General features: G+C 25.6%; 1 protein-coding gene across 1 annotated transcript; it reads left to right on the plus strand.

Moving 5' to 3' along the window:
* Positions 1-5,254: 5,254 nt before the first annotated feature.
* Phum_PHUM502970 (uncharacterized protein) lies at positions 5,255-8,321 on the plus strand (the record flags this gene model as incomplete). The annotated part of the gene is made up of 11 exons (XM_002430824.1): positions 5,255-5,744; positions 5,839-6,072; positions 6,153-6,353; positions 6,430-6,570; positions 6,652-6,804; positions 6,901-7,065; positions 7,131-7,320; positions 7,398-7,539; positions 7,621-7,948; positions 8,031-8,132; positions 8,212-8,321. The coding sequence occupies 11 exons, from the start codon at positions 5,255-5,257 to the stop codon at positions 8,319-8,321; spliced, it is 2,256 nt and encodes a 751-aa protein (XP_002430869.1).
* Between the last annotated feature and the right edge of the window lie 5,339 nt (positions 8,322-13,660).

The following is a 13,660-nucleotide window of genomic DNA, read 5'->3' on the forward strand; positions in this document are numbered from 1 at the left end:
CTCTTTTCTTATCTTGTAAATATTTTTTTCAAACGATTTTTTTTTCCTCTCTTTTAACAAAAAGTACAAACACGACAGGTTATTGAATTATTTTTTTTTCTTTTACTTTCTTTCTTTCCTCTTTTTTTTTGTAAAAATATCGAAAAATAATAATGATAATGATAATAATGATAAAGAACGCGCACGCATTTTTACGCACGAATAAAAAAAAAAAAAGAAAAAATAATTTCTCACCCTTCCTTCCCTTCCCTTTCCTCCCTCTCTCCCTCCCTACCTCCCCCTCATCTTGATTTTCTTCTCTTTTTTCAATTTAATTAAATTCTCGTAATTTTAAGTTCGTAATAATAATAATAATAATAATAAATTTTTCACCATTTTCCTTTTTTTTCCTATAGAAAGGAAAAGGAAAGAAAAACTGGACAAATTCACAATTTGAATTCAAAAATAGTTTCCAACGAAAAAAAAAAAAAAAAAACATAAATTTTCTCCATTACGTTATTAAAAGCCAAAAAAAAAGGATGGAAAAAGAAAAGGAGGAGGAGGAGGAGGAAGAGGAAAAGGAGGAAGAACGTAAAGAAAATATTAAAAAAAAAAAAAAAAAACCTTTAAACGAAAAAATACTTAATAACGAACAAAAGCGTGGGATCAGAAAAGATTCGAGAAAAAAAAAAAAAAATTAAAAGAAAAAAAAAAAAGGAAAATTATTATAAAAAAAAAAAAGGAAGAAAAAAAAAGGAAAAAAGGAAGGAAGGAAGGAAGGAGAAAAAAAAAAAGTTGGAAGGAAAAGACGTAGAAAAGGTTATAAAAATGTTTTAATCCCTAAATGTGATTAAAAGGGATTAAAAAAATAAATGGAGCAAAAATTAACTCTAAGACAATTTTTAAGACTTCATTCTATCGAAAAATTAACGAGACCTCGTAAAGATATTATAAAAAAAAAAAAAAAAAACTAACCTATAAGGAGAAGAGGGTAAAAAAAAAAAAAAAGAGAAAGATGGAATGAATGAAAGAAAAAGATAGATAGATAGACGGAGACAATAAAAAAAAAAAAATCTGTCGTGACTCCTCCAAGAGTAAAAACGAAGACGAAAAAAAACCCTCCATTATCGAATCTTTTTTTTTTATGTATAAATTTTCGCACGGATTTATCTTCGTAATTATTATTATTATTATTATTATTATTATTATTATTATTATTATTATTACTGTTTGGATTTTGGTCCAGTCACACATCCTTACATCTCTCACGGAATGGGAAAATGAGAAAGGGCAGAGGAGGGGAAAAGGGAAGATGAGAAAACTTTTAAAAATCCTCTCTCTCTCTCTGGCTCTCTCTGCCTGGTTCTCTCTCTTTCTCTCTCTGGCTCTCTTTCTTTCTCTCTCTCTCTCTCTCTCTGGCTCTCTCTGCCTGGTTCTCTCTCTCTCTCTGGCTCTCTTTCTTTCTCTCTCTCTCTCTCTCTCTTTCTCTGGTTCTCTTTCTCTCTCTTTCTATGGTTCTCTCTCTCTTTCTCTTTTCCACATTGTCTTTAAGTGATACTTCCATTTCCGTTTCCGTTTCCCCCTCCCCCCAAAATACAAAACCGACAGAAAAAGTTTGAAAAATTTTTTTTTTTTTTTAATGACGGCACTGATTCTTCTTCTAACATGTCTAGGTCACGCCGTTGATTGAATAATTTCCTTTATAAAATTCGTTTTTATTTACGCGAACTAAGATGTCACTTTTTTTTTCTATTATTATTATTATTATTATTATTATTATTATTATTATTATTATTATTATTATTATTATTGTGGCAATTTTCTTTTTTTCAATCGCGAGCGAACACGCGCACGCACACGTATACACAACCCGTTGAAAATATTTCATTTTACATAAAACACAACCGACATCGTTATAATAATAATAATAATAATAATAATAATAATAATAAATAAAATTTAACCGGAAATCAAAGCGGAAATAATAATTATTTATAAATAAATATATATACTCGATTTATGCGTAATTATTATTGTCACGCAGAAAAAAAAATTATTTATATACATAAATACATAAATAATTTTGTCGTCTGCTTGACTAACGTACGGATTTGTTTACATAAAGTATCCACGTTAAAATCAATCAATCAATAACTTTTACTCATTTTCATTTCTTATCGACATTATTATTATTATTATTAATATCGTAATTAAGTATCCGTACGTTCCCCTATTAATGACTCGTGGGATGACGTACATACATAAATACATAACTCATTTTTAATAAATTTAAATATTAATAATAATAACGATGATGATTTTTTTTCTCGAAATTCAATCGCGAGTAATGAAAACTACATAAAAAAAAAAACAAGATGGCGACATTTTGAAATTTTCATGTAATACTCTGAGTAAAAAAAAAAAAAAAAAAATAGTAATAATAATAATAATAATAATAATGATTTAGAAGCTGCGGCACTGAAGGCGCCGCGGATATGGCTGTTGTATATGTAATTCACGGCCCTAATTCTAGTTTCGTTCCACATAACCGTTTGATAATAACAAAAACAATAAAATCGGACGCGAGGATTTTCTTTTTTCTTTTTTTATTTATTTAAAATTTAAAAACTTATTAATAATAATAATTATTATTATTAACATCATTTGAATAAATAAAATTAAAAAAGAAAAAGAAAAAAGACGTTAAAAAAATGAACGGGAAAACTTATGAAAATAATTTTTTAATAAAAATTTCGAATCACGTGATCGTTTTTATATGTTTTTTTATTACAAAACGCGTAAAGTGTTCGTCGACGTGAAATAATAATAATAATAATAATAATAAAACAAAACCGGAAATAAATGTAATTTTAAAAATTTTCTTGTTCGGCGTGGAAATTGTTTTTACAAAAAAAAAATATTTGTCGGAAAAGTTTTCAAACGATCGGAAAGAATCAGTGCCGAAATTTCAACCCCCCTCCATCCCCATCCCGTTAAAGCCCTCCCCTCACTCCTCCCCTCTCCCCTCTCCCGAAAAAATTCAAATTTTACGTACGAAAACCTTGTTTTATGATAATAATAATAATAATAATGATATAATTACTTACGAGCTATTGTTTTCAATAAAAATGTTTTAACAATGGCAATGAATTGTGAACACACGTCTGTGGGGAAGGTCGGGAAAGATTTACGAAAATGAAAAAAAAATTTTCTTCTTCATATTTTTCCTTTTGTGTGTGTGCGTGTGTTGCTTGCGTACTTTGACCTTTTTTCATTTGATTTTTCTTATCAACCTGAAAAAAAAAAAAAAAAAGTCAAATTATAAATTCGGTCGTATTTTTTTTTTTTTCTTCTTCTTCTTCTTTAGAATATCATCTTTCATTCGAAGAACGTTACGATTTACGGTTATGAAAAAAAAAAAAAACATAAAACGAATCACGTCGTGTTATTTTTTCATAACTATTTTAAATCGTTCAAATTAATTGTAATAAAACGTTTAAATGTTGTTAGCCTTGGCTTGGTTACTAGCAAGTTTATCTATTTCCCTGCAGTTTTTCTGCTCTTTCCTACGCACGTTTTTCTTTGCTATCACAAAAAAGAAAACCTTAAAATAAAAAAAAACCTTTTACGAGTAGAAACCTGGAATAAATTCTTAAAAATCTCGACAAATAAGAATCTTAAGAGTGACCATAATAATAATAATAATACATTTAAATAGAACGAAAGGCAGGCATTTTCATACAACAACCGTCATTAATTATTTTTTCTTTTTGTTAATTGTTTTACGTTTGTTTTTTGTCGTTGTTGTTGTTGTTGTTGTTGTTGTTGTTGTTGTGTCGAATCCTACAATGTAATAATTATTTTTTGTAGTTTCGATTAGAAAAAAAACCATTTTCGTTAACGATAATGATAATTTCCATTTTTTTCTTTTTTTTTTTTTAATTTGCAAAATTCATTAATGCGTTCGCTTTATTTTCTATTTTTTTTTTTTTTTTAAATACACTCAAGTAATTACATAACCATTATTATTATTATTATTATTATGAATTATGTAACGTCATAATAAAATGTTATGATTAGAAATATAATCGTTACTCTGATAAAAATTACGTGTAAAAATAAATAAATAAATAACAAAGAGCGGCCATTTTTTTTTTTTTTAACTAAACTTTTTTTATTTTCAAGACCCCCCCCCCAAAAAAAAAAAAAAACGTTTATGACAAAATTAAATATCGAAAAGTATAGTATAATAATAATAATAGTGATGATGATGATGATGATGATGATGATGATGATGATGATGATGATAATGATAATGATAAATAATTTTTTTTGTTTGGGGGAGAAAATCCCGTTTTTGAAACGATATTAATTTTCCAAAAAAAAAAAAAAAAAAAAAACCCAATGAATTTTTCCATTTTTGTCGGGGAAGCAGAAAAATGGCAATGAAAATGAAACAAACCCCCCCCCCCCCCCCCCCCCCCGTAAAAAAAGTAAAAATTAATAAATTTTTGTTACATATACGATCATTGTCCGAAAATAATCATCAACAAACAAAATCAACCCAAAAAAAAAATAAAAAAATAAAAAAAAAAATTTTTTTATTTGTTTTGTTATCTTTTCGATTACCAAAGTCTTTCTTTGCGCCCGTTTTTTTTTTTTTTTTTTTTAGTCCTTTTAGTTATTTTATATGTTTCGCTCCGAAATATTATAAAAATTATTATTATTATTATTATTTTTTTTTTTTTAACAATCGGGACAAAAATCGATTATCGATTTTTATTTATCGATCGACAATTACATTCAAAGTAATTTATAAATATTTTTAACGTTTTTTTTTTTTTTTTATTGCTTATTAATAAGTGCGCAACGCGATATTTAATTAAATTTTTTATTTTTTTTACGCGGGAAAAACGATTTTTTTTTTTTTTTAAATATTATAGATAATGTCGTTTTTATGATAACAGGTATGATAAACTTTAAAACAACAACAACAGCAACAAAAAAAAATAAAATAATTTTATAAGAAAAAAAAAATTTTTTCCCCAACGATTTCGGATTAATAATAATAAAAATTAATATTTAATATTCGTAATCGGATTATTATTATTATTATTTTGTTAATTTTTCTTTTTTTTTTTTGGGGGGGGAATTTATTATCATTATCATCGTTTGTGTGTCGATGTAAATAAGTGTTTTAAAATCTAAAAAAGAAAAAAGTGAAGAGAAAAAAATAAATACAGGAAAACATTAACAAAAAAAAAAAAAAAAAAAAATGGAAGCGGGAGAACAAGAATTGAAACTTTTAAACGATAATAATAAAATGGCGGCGACGGTGACGGCGGTGACGACGACGACAACAACAACGACAACAACAAATTTCCTTAACGTGAATCATACAAATCACGAAGGAGTAGAAAAAGAAAAAAATACGATCGACGTAAGAGATTTCGAATTAATAAATGAAAAATACGAAATGGAAAAAGTCATAAGGAGACCATCTTCTGCTTTACCTAAAAGTCCAACCGTCACGTCGGAAGAAATGGACCAATATTCGGACATGTTTAAAGATATGCCACTCACGGAGGAAACAACGTGCGGAATATCATGTTTTCGAAGTTCTTTCCTACAGAAATTTGCAAATAAAAAAGTTTACGTTTTGCTTTACGGCCTTTTGGGGTGTTTCAATTCCGCAACCTATGCTTATTTTAACGGAACAATAACATCGTTAGAAAAAAGATTTAGAATATCTAGTAGAACGACCGGTAAATTTTCTCCTACCACGTCCATTCGATATAATCATTCTTCTGCCACTGTAAAAAAATTTCCTTTTAATTCCATCCATTTGTTTTGTTTTAGGTTTGATATCCGTTGGAAACGATATAAGTCAAATTTTTATTTCCGTTTTTTTGAGTTATTATGCCGGAAAAGGACACAGACCCAGATGGATAGCTTTCGGTATGTACACGGTCGTTTTGTTTTGTTTGCTCACTGCCTTGCCTCACGTTTTGTACGGGCCGGGAGAAGATTCACTACAGCTAACCGTGGAATATGGCGGTCAAGCCAATTTGAACGCATCCGATACGTTTGCATGTGAGTTTTAACAAAACAAAAATTTTCAACCAATAACAAAGCAGACGAGTAAAAAATTTGTTTTGTTTGTTTTTTTCCAGTTTTCGAAAAGCAAAAAAAAAAAACATTATGCGACACGAATCGTACCGTGGGTTGTATGAAAGAAAGCGAAGATTTATATCCGAAAATGATTTTATTCGTTGCACAATTGATCGGTGGTGTCGGGGGAAGCGTTTACTATTCCCTCGGTGTTACTTACATGGATGACAACATTCAAAAATCAAAAACACCCGTTTTAATAAGTTCGTTATATAAAAAAAAATCCGAATTGTTAAATTTATAAAAAACAAATTTTCTAAAAAATAATTTTTTTTTCAGGTTTTGCTTATTTTTTAAGAATGTTGGGTCCCGCCATCGGATATGCTTTGGCATCTTTTTGTTTAAAACTTTACGTTTCACCAAATTTACATCCGACGATTAATTTAAACGATCCTCGATGGTTGGGTGCTTGGTGGTTGGGTACGTACAAATTCGATCCCTAACCGAATCCACCCGTAAAAATTCCCACAATAATTATTATTATTATTATTTTATTTTCAGGTTGGCTCATTCTCGGCGGTATATTAGCCTTTTTATCAGCATTGATAGCATTATTCCCGAAAACATTACCCCGAGCTGCGGTGAGGAGAGCAATCGCGTTAGAAAAAAATAAAGGTCAACCTCAAGAACCGGAAACTAAACCGTCTATGAAAGGTTTTTTATTATTATTATTATTATTATTATTTCGCTGTAATTAATTATCGATTGATTTATTTCCGGATTAAAAAATTTTTTTTTTTTGTAAATCAGACATGTTGACAACAATAAAAAGGCTCATGAAAAACAAAACGTACGTTTATAATAATTTGGCATCAATTTTTTACTGCATCGGTTACATGCCCTATTGGATATTCATGCCTAAATATATAGAAACGCAATATAAATTGAGTGCTAGTTATTCGAGTTTCGTCACAGGTATGTTGTATTCATTTTTGAGATACGATACTCTTTCCTGTACAAAAAATATATTTTTTTTTCAGGTACGGTTGGCCTAGTGTTCTCTGCCATAGGAGTTGTTTTGTCCGGTATCGTTATAAGCAGGTACAAACCGAGAGCAAGGATATTAGCCGCTTGGAACATGTTTATAGGAGTCATATCCGTTTTGGGAATGATATCTTACATGTATTTGGGTTGTGATAATCCAACGGAAATCAATTCAACCGTACAAGAGTGAGTTTTTCACGTTTTCCTCAACAACAAAAAATTTTCTCAAACCGGTAAATACCATTTTTTTTTGAATTTTCCAGTTACAACGTGACGAAAACTTGTAATTTAGATTGCAAATGTGATTACATATCATATTCTCCAGTATGTTCTGAACACCACGAAACATTCATATCACCCTGTCATGCAGGTTGTAGGGAATCGTATAGCTTAAGTAAAAATAAGGTAACGAATTCGTAAAAACGAGTGACTCGAAAACGCCTCGTGCCGCCATATTTTTTTTTTCGAAATATTTTTAAATTTTAGAAAGTATTTACCGAATGTTCTTGCATCGAACCCAATCCGGAGAATCCATTTGGAAATTTAACATCGGAAGAAATCGTTAATCCTTCATCGCCTTTCGGAAAAGCCATATCGGGGACGTGTCCATTAAATTGCAGCACGGCATTTCATATATTTTTAGGAGTTGTTTGCATGTTGAAATTTTTCGGTGCGACAGGAAGATCATCTAATTTTTTAGTGGGAGTACGTTGCGTAGAAGAAAAAGACAAACCCGTTGCCATGGGTTTTTCAGTAACGGTTTTAAGTTTATTCGCATTCGTACCCTCTCCAATTTTATTCGGTTATATATTAGGTACTTAAATGCCATACCTAAAACGATTGAAAATTATTTAATACATGTATCAAACAACGTTTTTTTTTTTTTTTTTTTTCAGATACCACGTGTATGGTTTGGGGTAAAACATGTACGGGAACGGGAAATTGTTGGTTGTACGACGGTTACAATCTAAGATACGTTATGAACATAATAGCAGCAAGTAGGTATATGCGAAATTTGGTAACATGAAATATGTTTTGAAACATAAAACATACAATTATGTTTGTATATCGTTTTAGTTCTCGTAGCAATAGGAACATTTTTCGACGGATGCGTTTGGTATTACGTTAAAGAATTAAAAATATTTGACGAAGAGATTAAAATAAAAGCAGTAGGAACGGGAGATTGATAAAGTGATAATAATAATAATAATAATAATAATAAATGAAAAGAGGTTAATCGTTTTATCAAAAATCAAACCAAATAAAAAGGTGAGAAACCAAAGAGAAAGCATCCATATCTTAAACATAACGCATTTAAAAAATGTTTTTCATTTACCTCTGTATAAATAAATAAATAAATAAATAAATAAAAACAACAAGAGATAAAATTCATCTTGTTTTTTATAAATAAATAAAAATATTTATTTAAAATCGAACTTTTTAAGATTTAATAAATTAATTTTATATTAATATAATTTTAATAAGATATCAATCAATCAATCAATCGGATATCTTATTTATTTATTTAATCCTTTCAATAATTAATTAATTCTTTTTTTTTTTAAATAAATAAATATTTTTATTTTAAATTAAATATTTTTTTTTTTTTTTTTTAAAGGGGAGGGGTTATTAATTTATAAATTATTATTATTATTATTATTAAAAAAAAAAAATTAATAATAATAATAATAAGTACCTGAAACCATAAAAATAATAATGAAAAACGAAAAATGTGGGAAAAATAAGAATTTTTAAATAGGCTTAAAACCAAGAATTATCAATTAAATACGTTTTTGAAAAAGATTTTTGAGGTTTGAAAAATCGCTTTCGTTCGTAACAGCAAAAAAAAAAAAAGATGGAGGAAAAAAAAGTTTTTTTTTATTCTAATAAAAAACTTTTCCCCCTAAATCTCTTTTTTTTAATTTTATTTTTCCCGTTTAAACTATTTTTCGTTTTTTTTTTTTTTTTTTTTTTTTTTTAACAAGATAAAAAAAAAAAAAATTATAATTAACCTGAGATTTTAAAAAGTGGTTTGTTTGCCCTTTGGAAAACTCATTATGGCATTAAATATTAAAATTTTCTTTTCGGTTTGAATAAGTCAAAAACAAAAATTTTCTTTTTTTTCTATCGACACTAATAACCATTTTCAACCTGTAATAATAAAATAAATATTAAAAATTATTACTTAACAATTTTTTTTTTCATTTTTCTTTTTTCAATCGAATTCACATTATTTATTATAAACAATTTCAAAATATGTCATTTTTTATGGTAAACTTACTTGAGAAATAAATACACAAAAAGATCCATTTTATACATCTTTTCGAATGAGACTTGGGTTAACTGATAATCGTAAATGATCTTCACATCATGAAATGCTTCATAACATGTAATCAATTATAATAAAAGAAACAATTAAAACATTTTAAATTAATTAAAACAATAGTTTACAAAAAATTTCTCATCATAAATAATTTAAAATTATCATTAATTAATTCATAATTAAAGAATTACATAAATGAATTTGATTTCTATAAATAATTACATATTTTTAATAAAATTAAATAAAATAAATACCGGAAATCAAATAATAGTAATAATAATAATAATAATAATAAAATTTTTTAATAACAATACATTAAATTTCATCGAATTAATAATCATAATAATAATAATAATAATAATAATAATGAATCCAAAATATAACTAAATTAAAAAAGAAAGTTGAAAAAAAAAAAAAAAAAAAAAACTCGATTAAAATAAATATTTAATTAATTTTTTTTTTTTTTTTGACTTCATAAATATAATAATTATGTAATTACTAAAATACATTAATAATTTTATTAAAAATTAAATAATTGTTAACATATTTATATAAGTATTAAAATTTTAATAATAACAATAAGAAAGTTATCGAACAAATTAAACGTGGTAAAATATTTTTCTTTTAACAATTTACTCGAGTAATTCGAAAATGAATAATGGCTACAATATTACAAATGATAATCGAGTTTTTTTTGTATAGTTTAAAAAGAAGACAATGTTATGACAAAAATTTGATGATAACTTACATTAATAAATAGTTTTAATTAATAAATTCTAAATAATGTACATCAGATGATCTAATAATTGAATTTGGTACTTCAACATAAGGTGTCGATAACTTTTCAACTAATATATTTTCAAATTCAATATCGTTACCCTTAAAATTCCCTTTGACGGTGTTATTAGAATATAAATGTATGGAACATTCTTTACCTAAAAAGAAAAAAAAAATAAATAAATAATAATGATTAACACTTAACAAAACTTAAATTATGAATTAAAATGTTTTTACTTTTATTTAATTAAAATAATTTACATGAACAATTGCAATCATCATTATAATAAAACCTGTCATTAAGTTTTCTTATTGGGAAAAAATTTCTAACCTAATTGAAATTAATTGAAACAATAAAGAAAAAAAAAAACGCACCAACTAAAGTTGTAACGGCTCTTAGAAATTTTTCTCTTAACATACTTCTAATTTTTTGTTTTTCATCATAATTATTTTCACTCGAAATTAACAAATTACTCGCGTTTAAATCCATAATAAGCGAATTAAAAACGAGAAGAAAAAATGAGAATATTCGAATCCGTTCTTGAGCGGTTGAAAATTGTCAGTGGTGCCAACGGCAAAATGACTGAAGAATCAAAAAAAAAAAATGGCGGTTAATCAAACTTTTAAAAAGTAAACATTTATTTATTTTAAACAGTAATAATTACGAAAGTAACGGTGAAATTGTTGTTTTCAACAATAAAAACAAAAAAAAAGTTCACCAACAATAAAAATTTTACTTTTTTTTAACCGTGAAAAATTAAATTAATTAGTAATTACTTTCATTTTCATTCGTTTCGCCCTCTGCCGCGTTTCTACAAATTATTACGTAACGGAAAGTAAATGAAAATAAAAAAAAATAAAAAAATTTTATTCTTATTATTTTAAATTTATTATTATAAACAATTATTAATTGTTTATCATCTAAATTTTATTTCCGTATCGTAATATGAAATTTTTTTTTTTTTTTTTTGAATTCACAAGAGATACAATTTGTAATATATTTAATAAAAACCTATTCAATTCAATTGAAAAAAATTATGCAAATAAATTTCTCGTAATTACGTGATTTTTTTATATATATATATATAGAAAAACAAAACTTACCAACATAAGAAAACTAAAAACTAATAATAATGACTAAAAAAAAAAATAATCCGGATATGACAAAAGGTGAAACCCTGAAAGAGTTATTGGCTCGGCAAAAGAAAAAGATGGAAAATCACATATGCTGCCCACTGTTTAACTTACAATTTATATAAGAAGAATTATAAGAAGAAGTGGTTTTAAATGAATCCTTTCATTACTTGTATTCCTCATTCAACATTATTTTCCCCCCTTTTCAATACATATATATTTTATGCAGGGGAACATGTGTAGAATTTTCAATTGAAAGTTTTTTTTTTTTTTTTTTTTTTTTTACACATTTAAATTAATAAGGGTCTAACTAATGGATAACCTTCACGTTTTCAGCTGGCCTTATATTTAGTTAATCCAAATTTTAGGTAAAATCACATGTATTATTATTAATTTTAAAAAAAAAAGATTATCATCGTCTGGAACTCGTCTGCTTCTTCTACTTCTACCTCATGCAAAACTAAACCTTTTTTTTTGACTCATTTAAAAAAAAAAAAATGTCGATTGTTGTAAAAAAAAAAAAAAAAAAAAAAAAAAAGAAAAAGGTAAAAATGCTAATTAATAAAACTGTCATTTGCAATTACATTAACACAATATAAACATTTGTACAATTTTGCAACAATGGATTTTAGTATGAAATTAAATTTTTTCCCTTTTCTTTTTTTTTTAATTAAAAGAAAGTTTTACTTATATGTATTTTATAATTAATCATATTCTTTTTATAATTCGAAACGAAAAAAAAAAGAAAAAAAAATGTTTGTAAAAAAAAAAAAAATAATATTATTATTATCATTATTATTATTATTATTTACACGGGTAATGAGAATTTTTCTTTTTAAATTATTATTATTATCATTATTATTATCTTTCCATAACTTTTACTTTTTATATACATAAATGTATGTGTTTAAAAAAAATTCCGGTTGATGAATTATTCTTTGATTTATTTTACTCGTTTAATACTTATCATATGGATGACGTCATTTAAAAAGTCGGGAGAAAAAAAAGTAAATAGTTATTATTATTATCGTAGCGTTTTTATTATTATTATCATACTATGTTTTTGATAAGTTTTGATTTTTCTTTTTTTACGTTAATTCTTACTACATCGTAGAAAAAAAGAAATTTCGCATAGTCATCCGACTAACGACTTATCTAAATTTTCGTACCTTTCCCTATTACGTCACTGACATAACAAATAGTAAATTAGAAAATGTAAAAGGAAGATTTTGAGTTAAACCCCCCATGTACCCTTCATACATTAAACCCAACCCGTATTCTAACAGTCAGTTTATATCGAAAATATAAATATAAAAATAAATACGAGGTGGAAAAAATTGCGTGCGCTATTAAAAAATTATTACCAATACCATCATTTAAGAATGAGGGAAAAAAATTTTACGCGTATTGTAAAAAGAGAAGTTTTCGTATGGAAAATTATACGGAAATAAGTATCATTTTAAAAAAAATATCCGACAACAGTCAAAGTGACGAAGAGCTCGAATATCAGAGCACGAGGATTCCTTCCTTTCCTTTCAGTTTAGTTTTATACCGTAAAAGTTTCTAGAATTTTCAATTTTTTTTTTTTTTATTTTATTTTATTTTTATTTATTTATTATTTATTTATTATTATTATTATTATTATTTAATTTTTTTTTCTCGTTGTTTGTCTCGATTTATAAGTCGTATTATTATTATTTTTAAATTTTAAAGTTTGTTAATGTGTCATGTGTTAATTTTTTTAAAATAATTAATTAATTAATTAATTTAAAAAAAAAATTACGTGAGTGAAAATTTTTTTTGTTTTTTGCATAACGGTTTTCGAATCAATTTGAATTTTACGTTTTTTTTTTTTTTGCGGTTAAAAAAAGTTTTTTTTTATTCTTTAAAAGCTTAAAAAGTAAATAAGTGATTATTTAATTAATTAATAATTAATTATTTTATTTATTTTATTCGGATTTAATTTATATTTGTTTAAAAAAACGAAAAAAAAAACGATTCGAATTATATAAATGCGTAGACATATTTGATTTATAAAAATGTCGTTATTTTTCTTTTCAATACTTGAAAATCTATTAATTATTAATTAATAAGTATAATTTCAATTAAATAATCTCTCACCTGTAGGTTTTTTTAATAAAAGATAAAAATTCAAAATGGAAGGAATGAAAAATTCGTTTTTTTCTTTTCAAATAAATTTTGCAACAGTGCCGAACGAAATTTTTTTTTAGTTCGTTAATGACGTCACAATTTTTTTCTGTCAGACATTTTTTTTTTTTTTTTTTTTTTTTT

The sequence above is a fragment of the Pediculus humanus genome, genomic scaffold (genome assembly GCF_000006295.1).
Source record: "Pediculus humanus corporis 1103172108269 genomic scaffold, whole genome shotgun sequence".
NCBI classification, from domain to species: Eukaryota; Metazoa; Arthropoda; class Insecta; order Psocodea; family Pediculidae; genus Pediculus; species Pediculus humanus.